Here is a 20,887-nt window from a genome sequence, read left to right on the forward strand (position 1 = left end):
AGCCCCCTCCTCCTCCCAGCTCGTCCTCTGCCACACTGGAGGCACAAGGGCAGAAAGTGGGGGAAAGTTCCATTGCAGGAAGCACCGCGCTGCACCTCGCCTGCCCGCAGCACCCTGCCCTGCGCTCCTCAGCCACCCGGCGCTGGGTGCTGCTCCAAAAGCCTCCCTGTGGGCAAAGCAGGGAATGCAGACCCTCGCCTGCTGCTGACCAAGGGTGAGAGGCAAAGCACACAGGGAGCTTTTCAAACAGCCTCCAAGCAAAAGGAATTCTCCTTCTGTTCCGGCTGCAGGGTGCTTGGTCGTGTGAGGGCTGAGCCTGCATCCACAAATGGAGGCTCTGCACAGAGCCCAGAGCATAAGCGATGATCAAAGAGAGTGGAGACGGGGCTTCAAAGCTTTTACAGACACGCACACACAGAACAGGGCTCACAACTCCGAATTTTTTTAAACCATTTATTGACTTTATCACACAGGGAAAAAAAAAAAAAAAGAAAAGTACAAAGCAATATAAAAATTCTGGTCCTTCAAAGCAAGTCGCGTTGCACTGCAGCAGGAAACAAACTGCGCTGCTTCGCACCAGCAAGGCAGCGGGCCCAGGAGCAGCCCCACCTGGAGGAAACACGTACCCACAGACCATCCCCACAGACACCACCATTCAGGGACGTGCCACAGCCAAAGGGAAAAGGCTTCACGCTCCTTGAGCGGTTTGAAACACGTGGCACAAATCCTAACAGCATTAAGAAGGGAAAAGAAGCCCTAGGAGTCGTTCCCAGAGGTCCGAGGCAAGAGGGGCTTTCTCCCTCTCTCCCTCTGTGCTGGGAAATCAGAACACAGCTGTAGCCTTCATGGCCAGACAAGGGAACTTCCTGCCCTCGTCACCCCGCAGCTGTGGGCGGCTCACCCTTGGTGCAGGGCTGGGGACAGGCAGCCCCCCCCGGCCTCACAGTGGGGACAGGACTCCTCTGTGCAGCTCTGGGGGGGATGAGCACCTGTGTGAAGAGCCCTCCAGGAGCCACAGCCGTCACTTTCTGCCCATTAGGAAAAACAAAGAAAGAAAGAAGCCAGGCAGGCACTTTACACACATCCTTCAGAAGCGCCCTGTCTCAAGTAAAACATCTTTGGAGCAGAACTACAAAAATAAGACCAGCAAAACAGCTCAGGAATCAACATGTTTTGCAGCCTTCAATACAACCAGTGCTAGTCCATCCCCGGCCCTCATTTCAGTGTCCCACAGCAAAGCTGAGAAAACAGCAATAAGCTGCTGGTGAGGTGAACATCAACCACATGAAACTTCCCAAAGCAGGGGAGCACAGAGCAGCGGGAGAGGAGAGAGGGGTTTGGGAGCTGCAGGACAAACCTTCTGCTCACAGCAGGAGCTGCGCCTCTCCTGCTGCAGAGCTCAGAACTGAAGGAGAGGAAGAGGTTTGAATGACTGTGAGTTTCATTCATCCCAAATGCTTCAGGACTGTCAACCACTCTGCATCATCACGATGACATTTTAACAACAGGGAACGCAGTCATCCTTGGAGGTGAAATTCGCTCCATCGCTGCAGCTGTTCGGCACAGAACCTCATAAGCCTGAGCGGCTCCCTTTCACAGCATCAAACTAATTGTCCTCATTAGTGCAAGCATCTCAGCTGCGAGGACCACGAGGGAAAAGAGCCACACAGAGCACAACTGCCACAGGGCAAGTGAGGGAGTCTAAGACAGAACCGAGGGTGGAAGGCAGCTCTGTTAAATGCATTGAGTGAGGAGTGAGACGTGAAGTGAACATTGCCTTCATCACGAAGAGGAAGAAAAGAAACAAAGCCAAACAGAGTCCTTGGCAGATCATTTCCAAGCTAGTGCAATCATGCTCCAACTTTAGCATCCAAATACAATGGACAGAGAAAGAGAACGTCCGTGCCTCCAGCAGGACAGCGCTGCTCACAGCAGCTCCGTGACTGAAAGGAATCACGTGGCTCATTTTGCAGGCGGATTTGTTTTCAAGAGGAGACGTCGGTACAGCAGATGGAAAGGCCCATTTCATTTGGACACAAAAGTTCTGTCAAGTGCCAGAGCTGGCTTCTCTTGGGCCACGTCTAGAAGCCAGGCACCCAAGCGGAAACCGGTTCAGGTAGTTGAGAAAGGAGAAACACATTTTTAGGAAGTGAGAATCAAACATTACCAAGGTGCAGGTGCAAAAGTAAAAGCATTTCCCCTTCCTCCTGCTCTCCGAGGTCTGAAGACGACAGCAAAGCAACGATTCAGTGCTACAGCAGGCAGCCAGCCGGCGCGGCCCCGCCATTCCGGTCTCATCGCCGCCAAGCACCTTTCTTCCACTGAACACCTGAGGAGGAATCTAGATCTGGAAAGGGAAAAAAGGAAAGCTAAAACGATGTGAAAGATGCACGAAAGACAAGAGAAGAAAAACAGTTTCAAGGGGAAAACAAGACGGACTTCTCCAAGCCCCCCTACCTTCTGATCCAGCCGCTGATAATCGCCGGATTTGGGCCGCCGGCCGCCCTTGGATCGCTTCCCTTCCAGGGCAAAAGCGATGATCTTTGGAGAGAGAGGCAGGGACAAGGTGAGCAGGACACCAACGACCTCCTGCAGTCTTTCTGACCTCTAACAGCTTTCTAGTGGGCCAATGAGAAGCCTCGCTTGCCTCCTTCTAAAAGCACTTGAAACAAACGTCATCGTTCAAAAGCAATAAGACTGAAAACAAGAAATCATGAGGCTTTCCCAACATGCAGAAAACAGTAAAAAAGCTGCTCCCTCTCCTACTTCAAAAACAGCTTTGCAGGAGGGAGAAAAACAGCAGAAAAGATGAGCGTTGTCACTTGGGCTGCGTTCCCCCTGCAGTGCGAGTTAAAGACAAGCCTTTGGCAACCTGCTGCAGAAAACTCAGCATCTGTGAGAAACACGGAGCAGCTGCACGTCTTTTCCTTTTCTCCTCCCTCAGCTCCATTTCTCACTGCTGAAAATGCCCACTGGAGCCAAGGCCCCTCCATCTCCACCGAGATCCAAACGCTTTCCTGTTACAACACTCCTCCCTGCTCATCTCAAAGCTGTTGAGATCAAGGCTTCCAATTAAACATTAACCAAGCCCAGGCAGCAGGCAGGAGGCCTAAGCAGGAAGCAAAAGGCAAGAATGAGAGCAGCAAAGGGGAAAGATCTTCAGTGGAGCGTGCCCCACCTGCAGCACTGCCCAACGACTGGGAAGGAAGCTCTTAAACCACAGAGGGGAACCTGGGCAAGGAGCAGAGCCACTCACCTTCCGTTTGTTGTGATAGGCAACGTAGAGAGCAGCGACGATAATCGCCGTGGTCACCAGATAGGCGAAGAAGTGGCTGTTCTCTGACTTCTGCCCCGGAGAAATGGGAACACTCTTCTCTCTCTCCTTATTAAATAAGACAGCACCGTTCCCATTTCCAACCCCATCCTCTTCCTCAGGGAGTTCATCACCATCTGGAGAGCCTTCAGTGTCATGAACAGATGAAACTGACGGCGAGGATGGGCCGTTATTTCCCAGTGAGCCTGCCTGGGTGCCCTGGCTGCTGTCCTGTGTATTGGCATTGTCATGTTGCTGGTTGCTGCTGCCTTGCTGGTCATCCTGGCTGTTGGTGTTGTCCTGGTGTTCATTATTCTGGCTGTTGGTGCTGTCCTGGTGTTTATTATTCTGGCTGTTGGTGCTGTCCTGGTGTTTATTATTCTGGCTGTTGGTGCTGTCCTGGTGTTCATTATTCTGGCTGTTGGTGTTGTCCTGGTGTTCATTATTCTGGCTGTTGGTGTTGTCCTGGTGTTCATTATTCTGGCTGTTGGTGTTGTCCTGGTGTTCATTATTCTGGCTGTTGGTGCTGTCCTGGTGTTCATTATTCTGGCTGTTGGTGCTGTCCTGGTGTTTATTATTCTGGCTGTTGGTGTTGTCCTGGTGTTCATTATTCTGGCTGTTGGTGTTGTCCTGGTGTTCATTGGTCTGGCTGTTGGTGTTGTCCTGGTGTTCATTGGTCTGGCTGTTGGTGCTGTCACTATGCTCCTTCTGGCTATTTTGGCCATTGGTGTTGCCACCTTTTGGACCATTTTGGCCATCAGTGCTGCCATTTTCCTGGCCATTTTGGCCACCAGTGTTGCCATTTTGCTTGGTCGGATTGCCTTGGCTTTCTGTCTTGCTGTCCTGACGGTTGTTGTTGGGGGTCTTTTGCTCGTGGGCACCATCATGGGTGTCAGTTTGGCTGTTGCTGTTCTGGGTGTTGGGTTGGCTAGCAGTGTTACTGCCAGATGGATTGTTATCGTTGCTCTGGCTGGTGTCTTGGCCCTGAGTGCCTTGTTTCCCTTTCTCATCTTGTTCCCCTGTCTCTTTGTGCTGGTTCTCCTCCTCCTTTCTCAGAACTTTGCTTTGATCTGTATCACCTGCACCTCCCTTCTCACCCGTTGCCCCTCCATTATCTCCATTACGTGCATTGCCGTCTTCTCCAGCACTTGTTGAAGGCTTGGTGGACTTTGAGTTCTCTGATCCCTGCTCAACACCTGTCAGCAAACACACCGGGACCGCAGTTACCACCTGCGCCCGCAGTCAGTGCCAGAAGCACGTGTGGCTGCGCTAAGCAGCTCCCGGCCACCACAGCCCACCTCCGCCAAAAGGAGCCCACAGTCTCCCATAAGGGGGCTGGAAGGGCAGCGCCCAAACGGGGGAAACCCGGCGGCACGGCGTCCTCCGGGGACCGCCCCCAGCCCTGCGCCGCCTCCCACCGCGCTCAGGAGGCGCCCAGACCCCCCCGCAGACCCAGCGCCGGTGTAAAACTCACGGCAGTCGGACCCCCAGCCGCTCCCGGTTCCCCCCAGTACCCCGGGCACTCCGCGCTACCTGCGGTCCCGGTCCCGGTCCCGGCACCATCCCCGTTTGTGGTCTCGGCAGCGATGCCAAGCAGCAGCAGCAGCAGCAAAAGCGAGAGCAGCCGCAGCGCCATGCCGACCCCGCTCCTCTCACCCGGCTACGGCCTGCTTCCGCTTCCGGTTCCGCTAGGAAACGTAACTTCCGGCAGGAGGTCGCGCACGTGGGCCGCGCCCCGCCAGGGGGCGGGAATTATATGGAAGGAGGCGGGGCCTGCAGATCAGGGGCTCGGCTATGCAAATCAGACGTCGGTGCTTGGCGGGAGGGCCGCGCGCAGGCGCAGAGCTGTGTGGCTGCGCTTTGGGCTCAGAGCGGGGTTTGGGAGAAGAGCCGGCGGTGCGGGGCTCGCGGTGCCCTTCTGCTCCAGGGGCGTCGCTTCTTGGCTACGACCCCTTCGGAGCACGGCCAGGCTTCCCGGCGGCAGCGGACCCCCTCCCATCCCGTGGCCCCGCCGCTGCGCCCCGAGGTCCGCTGAGCTGGGCGGGATACGGGATCAAAGCCGTTAGCAAATGGGAGAAGTGAACGACGCTAATTAAAATGTATGAGCTGTAACCTCTGCTCCCGGCTGCTTCGGTACGGCCCAGCGCGGTACGGAGCGGCAGGGCGACATCTGGCGCGACCCCCCGCAAGGAGCGGTCCCGGGGAGCCCCTAATTAGCTCCGTGTCCGCAGGAGACCCCCGGGACCTCATTAGGCATTTCAATTAATGAATGGCCAGCGCTGCCCTGGGAGGGTGGGGGAGACGCGACGTGCCGGGGGGCTGTTTGATGGCCGCAATAAGGACAAAGGATGGGGTGACCCAAAGAAAAATGGGTTCCGGGTGCTGTGTGCCAGCGGAGCACGGCGAGATGTCATCCAAAGGGAGATGGCAGCTGCCTGGTGGCACGGGGACGGGGGGACGTGTGCTGCTGCCCCAGCCACAGAGCCCTGTGCAGGGCTGAATGTGGCCGTGCAGGACTCGATGCCTTCATGCAGCCCCACGAGCAGCAGCTCCGTGTGCCTCTCCCCTGCAGCAGGTCTCCGAACCCGGAGAGCACCCAACAGATGTTCCTTCTCCGTATGGGAAAACTCCAAGTGAAACAAAGAAATATTCTCCTGCTGAAGTCCAACATCTGTTTGAAGCTGTCTGGCTGCGGTCCAGACTTTAATTCTTGTGACAGGTCTCTTCATGCCTTTAATTTCCCATGAAATCCCATTCAAGGCTGCTGGCCGCATCCCGCTCCCGGTGTCGGCTGAGCACGGCTGCATTCCCTCGCAGGACTGTGGATTTTTGGTTTTTCTGACCAAAAAAAAAGCGACTTTTTGGCTCTTTGGGAGCCGCGGGGGCTCCAGGCTGATATCAGCAGCAGTGATTTGCAGAGGACAGCAGAGGAAAGCAGAGCTCCACCAATCTGGGTCTTCCTGCACGCATCACGCTCACGCAGCAAAGTTGCAGCTGTGGTTTTATTTCCTTTTTTTCTTTCTTTGTTTTTGTGAAAAATAACAGGGATTCGATTGCAATGCCCTCCACCCCCATCCCCACCCCACAGCCCCCAGCCCAGCACCGCGCTGGGGGCCACGTCCAGCTGCAGTGGGATGGAACTGGGGGCACTGGGAGCATTGGGGGCACCGGCGCTGGATGCCCAGCACTCTGCCTTGAGGAAGGGTCCTTTTTTTTTTTTTTTTTTTCTTTTATTCTTTCTTAAAAATAAAAATTAAAAAAAAAACAACCCTTCTTTTCCCCCTTTTTTTTTTTCTTCTTTTTTAATCAAAACAGTCTTCAGGTCGACTGCTGGTAAGGGAAAGCGGCTCTTCTTCCAGAGTCTGCTTCCCAAAAGAGGAAAAATAAAAAAATAAAAAACCCACCAAAAAAAAACCAGTTCAGAAAAGGTCAAATATTGACCAATAATGGTTTGGCTGCGTCAGGAATCGTGATTGTGGCGTCGGTGGCGCCCAGCAGGCGGGGGGCTCCTCTTCAACCCCCCTCAGTCGGCCGGTTTGGTGACCAGCGCAAGCGGCTGCGTCTGCTGCGGGGCCGGCGGGGAGGAGAGCAGCAGCGAGGGGAAGGCGATGGGCCTGGGGAGCAGCGACGGGGGGGAGCCCAGGGAGGAGGAGGAGGAGGAGGAGGAGGAGGATTTGCTGGAGAGGAAGGCGAGCTGAGCCCTGGCCTCCGGCTTGGTGGTGAGCGACAGCGGCTGCGCCTGCTCCGAGTGCGTGGCGGCGGGCGCAGCCGGCGAGGCCAGGGCGGCCGACGGCGTGGCAGGCGAATCCAGCATGCTGCCGTGGGACGAGGCCGGGCTGTCGCAGGGTTTGTCGGGAGGCAGGTGGTGCGGGGCGCACGGCTTCTTGCTCCTGGAGGGCAGCGCGCCTGCGGGGTGCGGGGTGGGCGCTGAGGGTGGGGGTGGGGGGGGACGTGGTGGCCCCTTCCCACTCAGGTACTCACTGTCTGCCTCGTGGCTTTGCTGCTGGGCCAGCTTCTCTCGCTTCCTCTTCTTTTTCTTGCCCTGTGAAATATTGCAAAGTGCTGAGGTGCGATGGAGGGACAAAACGTGAGGGGCGGTGATGCGGTGTCATGGCGCACTGCGACGCTGGTGTCGTGGTGACACTGGGATCACAGTGACACTAGGATCATGGTGACACTAGGGCTGTGGTGACACTGGGGATCACAGTGACATCAAGGCTCATGGTGACACGGGGTATCGTGGTGACAGAGGGGGTTGCAGTGACACTGAGATCACGGTGACACGGGACACAGTGGCACGGGATCACTGTGACACTGGAGATCATGGTGACACAGGGGACGTGGTGACATGGCATCACGGTGACACTGGGCTGATCACAGTGACGCTGGGGTCACAGTGACATGGGATCACAGTGAACAGTGGCTCACGGTGACACTGGGGTCATGGTGACACAGGGCAGGTGACATGAGCCAGCAGCACAGCATCCCCAGGTCCTCTGCCCCACTGACCTCAGCCCCCAACCCCACCAGACTTCTGGGGACGTGGGTCACACTCACGTAGTTGTCGCGGGCTGACCACGTGGGGTAGAGCTGCGAGTGCAGCTGCCGCTCCTTCCGTGCCAGCTCGTAGTACTTGGCCTGCTCCTCCCGCGACAGCGAGTGCCACTGCGAGGGGAAAGAGTGCTGCAGAGCCCGGGGACACAGGGCAGCACTGCCGGCAGGTCCCCAGCACCGCCAGCAGGTCCCCAGCACCGCCAGCAGGTCCCCAGCACTGCCACAGCAGTGTGCAGGCGGCTGAAGGCACGAGGGAGACGCGTACCCGCCGGCCCAGGATCTGGTTGATGGCCGCGCTCTCCTTCAGCGTGCACTCAGCCACCACCTTGGCCCTCATCTCCTTCATGTACAACATGAAGGCATTGAGCGGCTTCTTGATGTGGGGCTTCTTCTCCTCCTCCTTCTTCACTGTGACGGGGGACTTCCTGCAGGGAGCAGCACGCAGCTCAGTTCCCCATCCCCAGCCCAATCCCAATCCCATTCCATCCTCATCCCCATCCAATCCCCATCCCCATCCCTGTCCCCATTCTTGTTCCCATTCCAATCCCATCTCTACTCCACCCCATCCCCACCCCAACCCCAATCCCATCCCATTCCCACCCCCATCCCATCCCCATCTCCATGCTATCCCATTTCCATCCTCATCCTCATCCTCATCCTCATCCTCATCCTCATCCTCATCCTCATCCTCATCCCCATCCCACCCCATCCCATCCCATCCCATCCCATCCTCACTCATGTCCCTGTTCCCATCCCATTCCATCCCCATTCCTGTTCCACCCCATCCCATCCTCATCCTCATTATCATCTTCATCCCCATCCCCACCACCATGCCATCCCATCCTCACCTTTAACCTCCCCCTCATTCTTACCCTCATCCCATCCCCACTCCCATCCGCATCCCCATCCCATTCTGTCCCCACCTTGTCCCCATCCCCAAGGCCTCTCCCCCCCACAGGTCCCCACTCACGAGCTGCTGCCGGGGCTGGCACTGGGCTGGGCTGGCTCCTGCTTCACGATGGGTGAGACGATGGTGGGGTGTGGGATGCCTGAGGGGTGCAGCCCGTGGGTGGGCGGTGGGACCATGTGTGGGGAGAAGCGGCTGGACATCAGGCTGCAGCGGAGGGAGCAAAGTTGTCAGCCCCAAACAGGCACCAACGGCCCCGAATGTCACCCCAAATCCTGAGGACCTCCCAGGATTAGAGATCCTCAACCCCGACCTGCTGGGGACTGCTTTGCAGCTGAGCTTGGCACGTGGCACAGTGGAGCCAGGGGACATCGCTCTGTACCCACAGAGTCACCATGGGGCTGTTTTTGGCCAGCGTGGGCCACTGCGGTCACCCAAGGCTGGTCTCACCCACACACAGGTCAGGGAGGTCAGTGCCATGGGATGTGGCCAAAACTGTGAGCCAGCTCAGAAATGCCTGAGGAGGTCCCTTGTCCCTGTTCAGAGCCACCCAGCCATGGGGACACACGGGGACGTGGGGATCCACGAGGACACAGGGGCCCACCTGGACACGGGGACCCATCAGAACCCAGCAGGACACTGGGACCCACCTGGACATGGAGGCGTTCATGGCGAGGGCAGGGTAGGGGTGCCGAAAGCCGCCGGGGGGGATGGAGTACATGGGCTGTCCTTGCCTGCAAATGCACGAGCTGCAGCAGCCGTGGGGACAAGGCCCCTCCCTGGGCCACCGGGACCCTCAGCTGGGTCCCCAGCTGATCCCCAGGGGGACAACATCCCACATCTCCACCGCAGCGCAGTCCCTCCCTTCCCCACCCCATCGCACCAGGGCCGCTGGGAACAAAGCAGCCCATGGGGGTGAGGGCCGGGGACGCGGCGGGGCTGGGGCAGGAGGGGCCCATCCTTACTGCGGCACGAGCCAGCCCAGCGGGTGCGGGATCTGACCCACGGCTCCTGGAGACAGCGGGTAGTAGGGGGGCAGCTCAGGGGGGTGCGGCGGGCGCGGGATCCCTGTGGGGGAGCAGCGTTAAATCCACCTCACTGCAAGCACCCAGCCCCCTGCAGATGCCCGTCCCCCTACAGCATTCCCCTCCCTAGAAGCACCCTTTTCCCTTTTTCACTTGCCTCCCTACAGGCGCCCGTCTCCCTATAGGCACTCACATCCTTATAAGCACCCATCTCCCCACAACCACTCACTCCCCGTGTATGTAAGCGCCCCTCTCCCCGCAAGTGCCCCCCTCCCTATGAGCACCCTACAAGCACGTACCTCCCTATAGCTGCCCCTCTGCCTATCAGCGCCCATTGCCCTATAAAAGCCTCTGTGCCCCCAGCACCCCTCTCCCCGTAACATCTCCCTTCAAGCACTCACTGCCCTATAAGCTCCCATCTCCCTGTCAGCATCGCTCTCCCCACACACCCCTCTCCTCCCCTCACCTGTTTTGGGGTCGATGTCAGGTGAGAGGTGTGCGGGCGGCGAGCCGGGCGAGAAGTGGTCATTGCTGTAGGTGATGAGCGGCGTCAGGGGGTGCATGTGGGGTGCGTGCTGCACCACCGGGACCTTGTTGGACTGCAGGGGGAGGGGGAGAAAAGGTACAGATCCACCCCAACAACAGCCCCAAAGGCACAGCCCCAAAGCACAGCTCCGAGAAAGCCATCCCCAGCTAGAGCTCTGTTTGCAGCAGGGTTTGGGGCACAGCTCGGTGGGGTTTGGGGTCACATCCCAGTGGGGTTCGGGGCTGCTGTCCTTACCAGGTGTGCGGGTGACGGTGAGCGGCTGTCCTTCAGCGTGGCCCCAGCCGGCACATCCAACAGCGGCCACTTCATCTGCAGGTACTGCCAGGGCAAAGGGCTGTCAGCACAGCACCCCAGACCCCACAGCACCCACCCCATGGCCAACAGAGCTCCACACCCCACAGCATCCCATATCCCACAGCACCGCATCCCACAGCACCCCCAAAAGCCCAAACCCCCACTGCAGGCTCAGCTGAGGACGCCCCAAACCCACGGGGCTGACGGCACGTTGGGGTTCCTCTTCTCAGCCCCATCGGCCCCCACAGCCCCATAAAAGCAGATTCTGGGGATGCAGCGGTGGCCATCGGGATGGGATTCTCAGCCACACTGCCCCAGATCAGAGGGCAAAGACACCAAACTGCCAGAATGTGAGAAACCCTCCCGACTCAAAGCGGGCCAGGGGAGAGGCACGTATGGCACTTCTTGGGGCTTCTTTGGTGCCCCACCAGATCCGTGTGCTCCCGGCAGAGGGAAAACAGAAAGGTGCATTGTGTGGTGCTGGGGAATGCAGCTGGGATGGGATGGAGCAGCTGTGCCAGGAATTTCCCCACCAGGACCCGTTCTGAGCCTGGGCAGCTGGATGGGATGGGGAGGGAAGGGAAGGGAAATGGAGGGGAACAGGAAGGGAAGAAGGGAAGCCCAGCTCGGCTTGAGGAGCATTAACTCTCCCACGCCTGGAAGGAAGCAGCCTCACCTGCGTCCCCCCCACCCACATCCAGCACCTCTGCTCCATCCCCGGCAGCCCCGCTCTGTTCCCAGTTCCTTTCTCCATCTCCAGTATCCTCTGGTGCCCCCAGGAGCTCCTCGTCCCCTGAACTCTGCTGACATCCCCAGCCTCCCCTTGTGCTCCAGTATCTCCCCGTCCGGTTGCTACTCCCCACCTCCTGCCCCCCTCCATCCTGAGGACCTTCCCTCCACCTCCAGCATCCCCGTTCTTCCCCAGTATCTCTGCTCCATCCCCAGCCACCCCATCTCCAGTGCCCCCCTCCATTCCCAGGTGGAGGTGACAAACGAGGCGTCCCCACACCCCCGCGTCCACGCCAGGGAACACAGGAGGCGTCCCCTTGTCCGTGCCAGGGTGACACAGGAGCGTCCCCACGTCCATGTAGGGGTGACCCTGCAGTGCCTCCTGCGGCCCCTCGCCCCCCCGCCGCCCCCCGCCCATCACAAAGGCGCTTTCTGCTCTATTCTGTAAGCGGAGAAGCCGCTGGGGGACGGCGGCCGGGGCAGAGCTGCGTATAAAAGGCTGCTTCTCATTTGGAAGCCGCTTCAGGAGGCCGGGGAGGGGAGAGGAAGGGGGACCCTTTCAAAATATACAAAGAGGGGGGAGCTCGCGAACGGTTCAGTGCTAATGTGGAAAAATGAAGCCCCCCCCTCACCCCCCCTCCCAACTCCCACCCCCCAACCCCGGACGCAGCTCAGCGCAGCACCGCGCGGGGCGGCAGATTGGAGCTATTAGAAAAAAAAAGAAGAGAAAAATAGTTGAAAATCGGTCACATTCCAGAGAGATTAGAGCCAGTTCTGGTTCCTCGTTACCAGCTCCCCCCCCACACCTCCCCAATTAAAACTAGGGGGGTTAACCCATTCCCTGCCAGGCTGCAGCGCCACGGTGAGCCTTCCCATCTGCCCACGTCTGTCTGTGTGTCTGTCTGTGAGCACGGCTGTCCGTCCCCCCCTCAGGAATGGGGGTCGGAGGGGGGCTGTGCCGCGTGGCTGCGGGGCTTGGGGAGGAGGCGCGATCGCTGCGGGATCCCCTAATGCCCAATTAGGGCTTTAATGAGCGGATTTCCTCCCCTCTCCTCCGCGGGGCTGACAGGTTTTCCTTGGGAAAGGGGGCAGTGGGGGAAAAAACCCACAGCATGGTGGAACAGTGCAGTGCCACACAGCCCAGTGCCACACAGCCCAGTGCCACACATCCCAGTGCCACACATCCCAGTGCCACACAGCCCAGTGCCACACATCCCAGTGCCACACATCACAGTGCCACACATCCCAGTGCCACACATCGCAGTGCCACACATCGCAGTGCCACACATCACAGTGCCACACATCCCAGTGCCACACATCACAGTGCCACACATCCCAGTGCCACACATCGCAGTGCCACACATCCCAGTGCCACACATCACAGTGCCACACATCCCAGTGCCACACATCACAGTGCCACACATCACAGTGCCACACAGCCCAGTGCCACACATCCCAGTGCCACACATCCCAGTGCCACACATCGCAGTGCCACACATCGCAGTGCCACACAGCCCAGTGCCACACAGCCCAGTGCCACACATCGCAGTGCCACACATCCCAGTGCCACACATCGCAGTGCCACACATCGCAGTGCCACACAGCCCAGTGCCACACAGCCCAGTGCCACACATCACAGCGCCACACATCGCAGTGCCACACATCGCAGTGCCACACATCACAGTGCCACACATCGCAGTGCCACACAGCCCAGTGCCACACATCCCAGTGCCACACAGCCCAGTGCCACACATCCCAGTGCCACACATCCCAGTGCCACACATCGCAGTGCCACACAGCCCAGTGCCACACAGCCCAGTGCCACACATCACAGCGCCACACATCGCAGTGCCACACAGCCCAGTGCCACACAGCCCAGTGCCACACATCGCAGTGCCACACAGCCCAGTGCCACACATCCCAGTGCCACACATCGCAGTGCCACACATCGCAGTGCCACACAGCCCAGTGCCACACAGCCCAGTGCCACACATCCCAGTGCCCCTGCACTGGTCCCACCTCCAGCACTGTGCTTCCCAGTGCCGCCCTCCCCAGCACTGCAACCCCCAGGGCGGCCCCTCCCAGCTTCTCCTGAAATCACATCTCTGTGTTCTGCCAGATCCAATCTCAGTTCCATTTATCCCAGATGCTGTGCAGGGAGTGGGGAATCTCAGCACACCCTGGTGCTGCGGAGCTGCAGCACCCATCGCCCCACCTCCCATCGTCCCAGCGTTGTTCATCCCAGCATGCCATACATGCAGGTCCTGGCATCACACATCTCCCATCTCGTCTTCCTGGCACTGCACAACCCAACATCCCACGTCCCAGTGTCCTGAAGCCTGAGATCCCATATCCCAACTGGAATCCCACATCCCGCTGTGGGCACCACGCACCCCGTGCCCAAAGCTGCATGGCCCAGCAGCACCAGCCCCAGCTCACCCACCACAGCGTCTCCTTTTGGGTGAGAAAGGGTCATTCTGGGACCCAACCAGCCCTGAGCCGCTTGATTTCAGAAGGGGAAGCACGATGTGAAGGCCCTGCGCTGCGTCACCCACCCCACAGGATGCAGCCCCGCTGCCCCCATGCCATACAAGCAGCCCCTGCCATCTGACCGCCCCCCAGTGCCTCCAATTTGGCCTTTTTTATCCCCAAACGCATAATGGTGCAGCGCAGCAGGAGCCGCACGTTGGGTTGCATGGAGTGTTTTGCAGAAGCCCAAAAACCTTTGCAGGGTGGGACTCTCCGACCCCGCAGCGCTCCCAGTTCCCAGCATCAGGCACAGCTGGGGTAAATCCAACCCAGTTTGGCACACGGGAGATGCAACTTTTGAGGAAAGTGGGTTTGGCAGGGGGCACCTTGTCTCCAGTGCAGATCCCACAGCACTGGGGGGAGTGGAGGAGGAGGAGGAGGAAGAGGAGGAGGAAGGCAGCAGAGGAAGCGCAGGAAAGCAGAGGAAGCAAAACACTGCGCCGGGATCCGGAGCATCACCAGGACATCACGGGGAACACAATGCCCGAGCAGCCCACGGCCCCAGCCCCACACACACAGCCCGGACCCCCAAACGCCCCTTTTTCTCCTCCCCCCCCCATAACCTCGGTGGCACCAAGCTTTCCCCGCCGCCCCGGGGCTTTGTCTGCGCCCCGTGAATGGCTCCATTCATTCGCCCCGCGCTCACATGGCGCAGCACCGCGCGGTGCTGAGGGCTCCAGAATCCCAAACTGTGGGACCAAAAGGCACGGGGACATCAGGAGCAACGAGGCTGAGCCTCAGCCCTGGGTTTGGGGGTGGGAAGCTCCAGGAACGGCATCTCTGCATCCTCTGCTCCGGGCTGCCGCAGCTGGGAGCGCAGCTCCACGGGAGCACCTGAACCCACAGCCCCCACCTGCGGCCCCACATCGGCATTCCTGAGGTTTGGGAATCCCAGGGTTCAGGATTCCCAGCCTGTGGGATTCCCAGGGTGTGGGATTGCTGGGATTGCTGGGGCTCAGGCTTCCCAGCAGGTGGGATTTGCTGGATTCTGGACTGGCAGGGATCGGGTTTCCCCAGGGCTGGGGTCCCTGGGTTCAGCACTGCCAGCAGGCCGGGCTGCCGGGGTGTGGGATTGCTGGGATCCGGGATTCCCAGTGCTCATGGCTCCCAGCGCCTGGCGCTCCTGGGGCTCAGCCTTCGCAGGATCCAGGACTGCTGGGATTCGATACTGCTAGGATTAAGGAACCTCAGGGCTGATACCATTCCCTGGTGTCAGGATTCCCAGTGTTTGGGACTCCTAGGCCTTGAGATTCCCAGGGCTCAGGACCCCTAGGGTTCAGAAATCCCAGGATTCCCAATGCCTGACATTCCTGGGGTTTGGGATTCAGGATTCCTGGAGCTCGGGGTTCTTGGAATTCGAGATCCACACGGGTCCCAGAGTCTGAGATCCCACCATTCAGGATTCCCAGGATTCGAGATTCCCTGGGGCTGAGGATTCCTGGCGCTCTGGATTTCCAGATTTGGGATTCCCTGGGGCTCAGCATTCCTGGTGCCCCACACACCCAGCACTCGGGTTTCCCATGGCACACAACAAACACCCCGAAACGGCGCGCGCCACGGCCATCCCCTTCCTCCCTCCTCCTCCTCCTCCTCCTCCCCCCGCTCTGGGGCTCAGCACCTCCCTCCATCTGCCCCATCCCCTCCATTCCATCTCCCCGCAGCCGGGATGCGCCAGGCGCTGCTCCCCGCTCCTTTCCCCGCTCCTTTCCCCGCTCCTTTCCCCGCTGCCGCCCGCGACTTCAAGGAAGGGACGTTAATGAAAAGCAGCTGCTCGGAATTCCAGAAAGATGATGAATGCGCGTTAAGTCCCCCAACAAAACCAGGTCTTATGAGAGTCGCCCGGAGCACTTACTTCATTGCTTTAATTTGGGAATCGTGTTGGAAAAGGGAGGGAGGGGGCGGAGGAGCTTAGTGGAAACCTCCTGTAGGTCTCATTTAAGGGAAAAAAAAAAAAGAAGAAAAAAAACGCGGGGTAATTAGCCGAAGAGCATAATTAAGAAGCAGACATAAAGGGCCCATTGTGTGCCAAGGGCTGAGCGCGAGGTGCTGCTGGTGGGGAAAGCGAGGCACGGCACAGCAGCACCCAACGCTTCGCTCGGCGCCTGCCAGGCCAGGCTGGGGGGAAAACCCCCAACTCCTCTGGAGCCCAGCGCCCCACAGCAGCGATCCGAGCTGCACAAACCCCATCGCGGGGCCGGATCCCGCCTGCACAGCGCCGTGCCAGGAGCTGGGGTTGGATCATTGCTCTTGGCAGCGCAGCCGAGGGCAGATATTTGCTTTTGCAGACAGATCTGCCTCTGTGGGGCGGCCCGCAAGCGGGAGCGTCCCCGGGAGGAGACCCCAAAAGAGACGAAATCGGCCCCAATCCCGACCCGCTTCCCGAAGCCCCGAAGGTTCACCCTTTAGCTCTCCAAGAAATGGACGGAGCGACGGCATGGGGTCAGGGCTTGGGTCCCATTCCCATCCCCATGGTGGGGAAAAAGGGCGAAAAGGCTCCAAAAAGCCAAATTCCTCTCCTCCTTGTCCGTGGGTCGCCCAGCAGTCGGAGCAGGTGGGCAGTTTGGGAGCAAGGCGAAGGAATGCGGCCACGGATGTGCCCAACCCGGCATGTGACAGCATCGCCCCTCGCAGCCCCGTGTTCCGCAGTGAGGAGCTGTGGGTTGGCCCCACACAGCACTGCCCTGCCTCTGTCCCAAACCCAAACCCCTTCTTTCCCTGCAGTGCTCCATTCAGCATCACCCCATCTGTTGCTTCTGGGGAGAAAAACGAAGCGAAAAGGCAAAGAGCGCAGCTCCACGGAGCCCCCAAAGAAAATCCCCAAACCCTGGGGTCCCTTTGCTGACCCTCTCTCAAATGGGGGATTCGGGGCCGCAGGGCTGTCCTGAGGCTGTTTTCCAACCCAGCCTCAACGAAATCACAACATAAAGCACAGGAAAAGAGAAATGATGACTGGAGAGCAGGACCCGGCTGCAGGGATGCGAAATCCCAACTCGTCTCCCATGCAGCATCCCATGGGGTTTCCATCCGGTGTCACCCACCGTGGGTTTGGGGTCGCGCAGCACGGGATGCCGGAGGGGGGCGCGCTGCCCCCCCTTCCAGCGCTCGCTCAATTTGCTTAATCAGTTTTCTAAACGCCAAAGCGGGGCCAGACAATGTCAGCCCATTAAGGGCTTTAGGAAGTCGCAGAGCGCTTTTCAATGAGAAAGGCGGCGCAGCCCGGGGTCAGGATTCGGGGCTGCGCGCGGCAGCGGGAGGCCGGACCAAGGCAGGACCCAAACCAGAAATTCCCAAACGCAGCCAGATGGCCCCAAACCCAACCAAAGGACTCCGTCTCAGGTAAAGGACCCCAACTCAAGCAAAGGACCCCGAGCTCAACCAAAGGACCCCATAAACTCAACCAAAGGCCCCAAATTCAAGCAAAGATACCCAAACACAACCAAAGGGCCCCAAACTCAACCAAATGTTCCAAAACTCAACCAAGTGCCCTAAGCTCAACCAAAAGACCCCAAACTCAGCCAATGGGCTCCAAACTCGACCCCGTGCCTCAAGCACAGCCCAAGAACCCAAACGCAACCAAAGGACTCAACTGAACTCAACACAAAGTCCCCAAACTCACTCTTAAGACCCCAAATTCATCACAAGAGCAGTGCCTGGAAGGGGTCAAGCGACCACAAAGGTAACAAACCCCGAATTCTTCCCGTTTTTGTTGCATGAGCAGCCCCACTGCGCTGGCAGGGCTGACACTTACGGTGCGGGCGCCGCCGGGGGACAGAGCTCCATTGGAGAGGTATGGGGTGCCCAGGTCAGGGAGCATCAGGAAGGGGTAGCCGGGGTAGGGGGGGCCTTTAAAAAACCCCCCATCCTGCTGTCGTCTGACCACTGGGGAGAAAAGGAGAGGGTCAGGAAACTGAGGGGGAGAAGGACTGGGGGGGGTCTGCATGCAGCACCATGGGGCCCATGGGTGGCACCAAGGGGCTCAGCTTCTTGCTGGGGGGGAAGGACTAGACCTTGCACGTCTCGTCTATCTGGGGGGGGGTCCCAGACCTACGGGGAGGGGTCCCATGGGGGTGGGCATTCCTAAGGGGTGTCCCAGCAGCATGGGAGGGGGCAATGATTTCATGGGGAAGTGCCACTCCCGGGGGGTCCCACTCCTAAAGCGGGGCTGTCGTTCCGTGATGGGGAGCTTTCCAGTCCCCATGGGGGGGGGTCCCACTCCTATGAGTGGGGGGGTCGCCGTTCCACAGCTGGGGGTCGCGGTGCCATTCCGGGGTGCGCTCCGGCCCTACAGGGGGGCTCCCACTTTTACGGGGCGGTGCCGATCCCCGCTCCAAGGGGCAGCGCCGCTATGGCGGATCCCGCTCCCGGGGGGGCCGGGGGGGGGGGGGGGGGGGGGGGGGGGTCGCAGTGCAACTTCCCGCGGCGCGGGGGGGGCGGGGCCGATCGCTCCGCACGGTTTTGGGATGGGGACGGAGGGGGAGGGGGGACGAACCCCGGTCCGGCGGGGGGGGGGGGGGGGCCCGTCCGTGGGGGGAGGAGGCGGGGGGGGGGGGGGGGGGTCCGCGGTGCCCGGGGGAACAAAGGAGCCGCGGGGCCGCGGGCGGAGGAGCGGAGCGCGGCGGAGGGGGGGGAGGGGGGGGGGTACCTTCAGCGAGCGCGTCCCGCGGCTTCTGGAAACTTTCCCGGGGCTGCGGGGGCCGCTCCGCCTGCGGGGCAGCGGGGGGGAGCGCGGTGAGGGCCGCGGGGGGGGGCCGGGGCCGCCCTCCCGCCCGCCGGGGCCCGGCCTCACCTCGGCGTCGGGGCCGCCCGGGGCGGCGGCGCGGCCCTCGGTCTCGCTGACCAGCGAGGACTTGAGCTCGTCCAGGTCCCCGTGGGCCGAGCCGCGCCCCGCGCCCTTGTCCTGCTCCTCGCCCTCGTCCTGGAAGGCGATCAGCTCGTCCGGAGCCCCCAGGTCGTCCCCCGCCGCCGGCTCCAGCTGCGGCATCGCGGCCCCCCGCCCCGCGCCGCGCTCCGGCCCCGTGCCGCCGCCGCCGCCGCCGCCCGGAGGGTCGGGAATGCGCGGGGCGGCGGGGAGGGGCGGGCTGCAAGGCGACACCGCGGGCCGGGCCGGCAGGGCAGGGCAGGGCAGGGCAGGGCCGGGCCCGGTGCCGCCCCGGGCGCCGCTGCTCCCTCCCGCGATCCCGGCCGCGGCTTCCCCGGCGCTCCTCCGGCTCGCGCCGCCCCGCCCGGGCTGCCCCGTCCCGCCCGGGTCCTCCCCTTCCATTCGGGCTGCCCCCGTCCCGCCGCCGGTGCTCCGGCTCACCTGGATCCCGGCGTCCCGCCTGCGGTCCCCCCGTCCCTTGCGGGATCTCGCCGTCCCGTCCGGGGTGTCCCCGACCTGTCCGAGGCGCTGCGCCCCAGCCGGGTCCCACCGTCTCGTCTGAGTCCCCGCATCCCATCACTGAATCCCTGAAACGGGATCCCCCTCCCCCCCCCGTTCAGCCTGGGGTCCCCCATCTCACCTGGGCCGCTCCATCACATCTGGGTGCCCGCATCCCATCTGTGGTTCCCCCGTCCCCTAAAGGATCGCTCTGTCCCATCCGGGTTGTCCCTGTCCTGTCCGAGGCCCTGCACCCCATTCGGATCCCTCCACCTCAGCTGGGTCCCTGCATCTTGTCCAGAGTTCCCCCCCACCCCCCAGGGTCCCCTCGTCCCATGCAGGACCCCCAGTCCCACCCACACCCGCTCCAGCTCACTTGGCTTCCCACATCTCGTCTGGGTCCCCCCAACCCTTCCATAGCGCTGCACCCCTCCTGGGTCCCCCCCCATTCCATCCCATCTCAGTCAGTGTGCACCAACACCTCTGGGTCTCCCCATTCCATACAGGATCCCCCCCCAGCGCACCCTCGCCCTGTTCAGATGCTCGAATGCCACCACTAAGGTGCCACTGTCCCACCCAAGGGTGCTCCCACCCCACCACCCAGTCCCTGTCCTGCCTTCATCCCCCATAGGGTGCCCCAGTCCTGCCTGCATGTCCCACACCCCTGCTGTCCCCATCCCACAGATGTGTCCCATCGCACCCAAGTGTCAGCAAACTGCCCAGGTGTCCCCATCCCACCAGGACGTCCCCATCCCAATGTGTTGCTCAGGGGGATCCCCACCCCACCAGGGCTCCCCATCACAGTGGGATGCTCAGGGGGTCCCCAGCCCGCCCCACACTGAGCAGGGTCCCCGTGCAGCCCCAGGCTGCCCCATAGGACAGGACCCCACTGACAAACCCCATTCTTTCAGCACTGAGTCGCCCACCCCCTCCAACCCTCTGGGCCCCCTCACGCTGCCCCACAAAGGTCCCTTTGCCTGAAATCCCCCATGAAAAGGCTTTTGTGGCACAGAACTCAGCGGTGACCCCGAGGAGCAGCTGCGGGGTGCTGCAGTGCCCAGGCATTCCCCTTCCAGATGTTTTATGGCCCTGCTTTTAATTAACTTTCACATTAATTGGCTGCTGGCAGTGCTCACAGCTGCGGTGTGCAGTGGGGGCGGTGGGTGTCCTTCCCATCCCATCCAGGGTCACCCCGACCCATTGGGGAGCTCTGTCCCTGGGGGATGCACCCCCAAAATGCCGATTTGGGGGTGTTTGAGGGCAGCCCCTCATAAGGAGGGATGGAGGATGGGGGGGGGTCCCAGGGTGTCCCACAGTCCCACTGTCCCCAGGGGTCCCATGGTGGCTGGGGTCCCGGGGTGGATGGGGGACTCAGAGTGCTCGGGGGGGCCCATGGCATCCACGGGTCCTGGGGGTGTGCCAGCCTGGCTGGGGGTCCCAGGGTCACATAGAGGCTTGGGGGGTGCTGGGGGGGTCCCAGAGTGACCAGGGGTGGTCAGGGGGTCCTGTGTCATCTGAGTGGCAGGGTTAGGGGTGCCCGAGGGTCCCAGTGTCCCATGGTGCCCATTGTGCTCGAGATCCAGGGCTGTCTGGGGGCCCCATGGTGCCCATGTGGGGGTCTGAAGCTCCTGGT

General features: G+C 60.8%; 2 protein-coding genes across 3 annotated transcripts; both read right to left on the bottom strand.

The window, feature by feature from the left end:
* Positions 1–450: 450 nt before the first annotated feature.
* TGOLN2 (trans-golgi network protein 2) lies at positions 451–5,005 on the bottom strand. Its single transcript, XM_048928151.1, has 4 exons — positions 4,847–5,005; positions 3,257–4,509; positions 2,458–2,541; positions 451–2,347 (listed from the first exon to the last, which is right to left on the bottom strand). The coding sequence occupies exons 1-4, from the start codon at positions 4,947–4,949 to the stop codon at positions 2,342–2,344; spliced, it is 1,446 nt and encodes a 481-aa protein (XP_048784108.1). The 5' UTR covers positions 4,950–5,005; the 3' UTR covers positions 451–2,341.
* A 97-nt stretch (positions 5,006–5,102) lies between these two features.
* On the bottom strand, positions 5,103–18,902 carry TCF7L1 (transcription factor 7 like 1). 2 transcript variants are annotated; one of them, XM_048928149.1, is made up of 12 exons: positions 18,685–18,902; positions 18,541–18,601; positions 17,647–17,777; positions 10,581–10,664; positions 10,266–10,398; positions 9,740–9,842; positions 9,425–9,508; positions 8,838–8,981; positions 8,133–8,292; positions 7,871–7,978; positions 7,295–7,355; positions 5,103–7,219 (listed from the first exon to the last, which is right to left on the bottom strand). In XM_048928149.1, the coding sequence occupies exons 1-12, from the start codon at positions 18,877–18,879 to the stop codon at positions 6,837–6,839; spliced, it is 1,647 nt and encodes a 548-aa protein (XP_048784106.1). In that variant the 5' UTR covers positions 18,880–18,902; the 3' UTR covers positions 5,103–6,836. The 2 variants fall into 2 exon arrangements, with proteins under 2 accessions (XP_048784106.1, XP_048784105.1); XM_048928148.1 differs by having other exon boundaries at positions 5,103–7,240.
* Positions 18,903–20,887: the final 1,985 nt, after the last annotated feature.

The sequence above is a fragment of the Lagopus muta genome, chromosome 27, assembly GCF_023343835.1.
Source record: "Lagopus muta isolate bLagMut1 chromosome 27, bLagMut1 primary, whole genome shotgun sequence".
Taxonomy (NCBI): Eukaryota; Metazoa; Chordata; class Aves; order Galliformes; family Phasianidae; genus Lagopus; species Lagopus muta.

Excerpts from the sequence above, each read along its gene's own strand:
- TGOLN2 (XM_048928151.1), bottom strand. The coding sequence starts at position 4,949 with ATGGCGCTGCGGCTGCTCTCGCTTTTGCTGCTGCTGCTGCTGCTTGGC. Across the intron at positions 4,510-4,846 it reads GACCGGGACCGGGACCGCAG|GTGTTGAGCAGGGATCAGAG; the intron begins GTAGCGCGGAGT and ends GTTTGCTGACAG. Across the intron at positions 2,542-3,256 it reads CCTATCACAACAAACGGAAG|ATCATCGCTTTTGCCCTGGA; the intron begins GTGAGTGGCTCT and ends CTCTCTCCAAAG.
- TCF7L1 (XM_048928148.1), bottom strand. The coding sequence starts at position 18,879 with ATGCCGCAGCTGGAGCCGGCGGCGGGGGACGACCTGGGGGCTCCGGAC. Across the intron at positions 10,399-10,580 it reads CACCGTCACCCGCACACCTG|TCCAACAAGGTCCCGGTGGT; the intron begins GTAAGGACAGCA and ends CTCCCCCTGCAG. Across the intron at positions 9,843-10,265 it reads TGACATCGACCCCAAAACAG|GGATCCCGCGCCCGCCGCAC; the intron begins GTGAGGGGAGGA and ends GCTCCCCCACAG.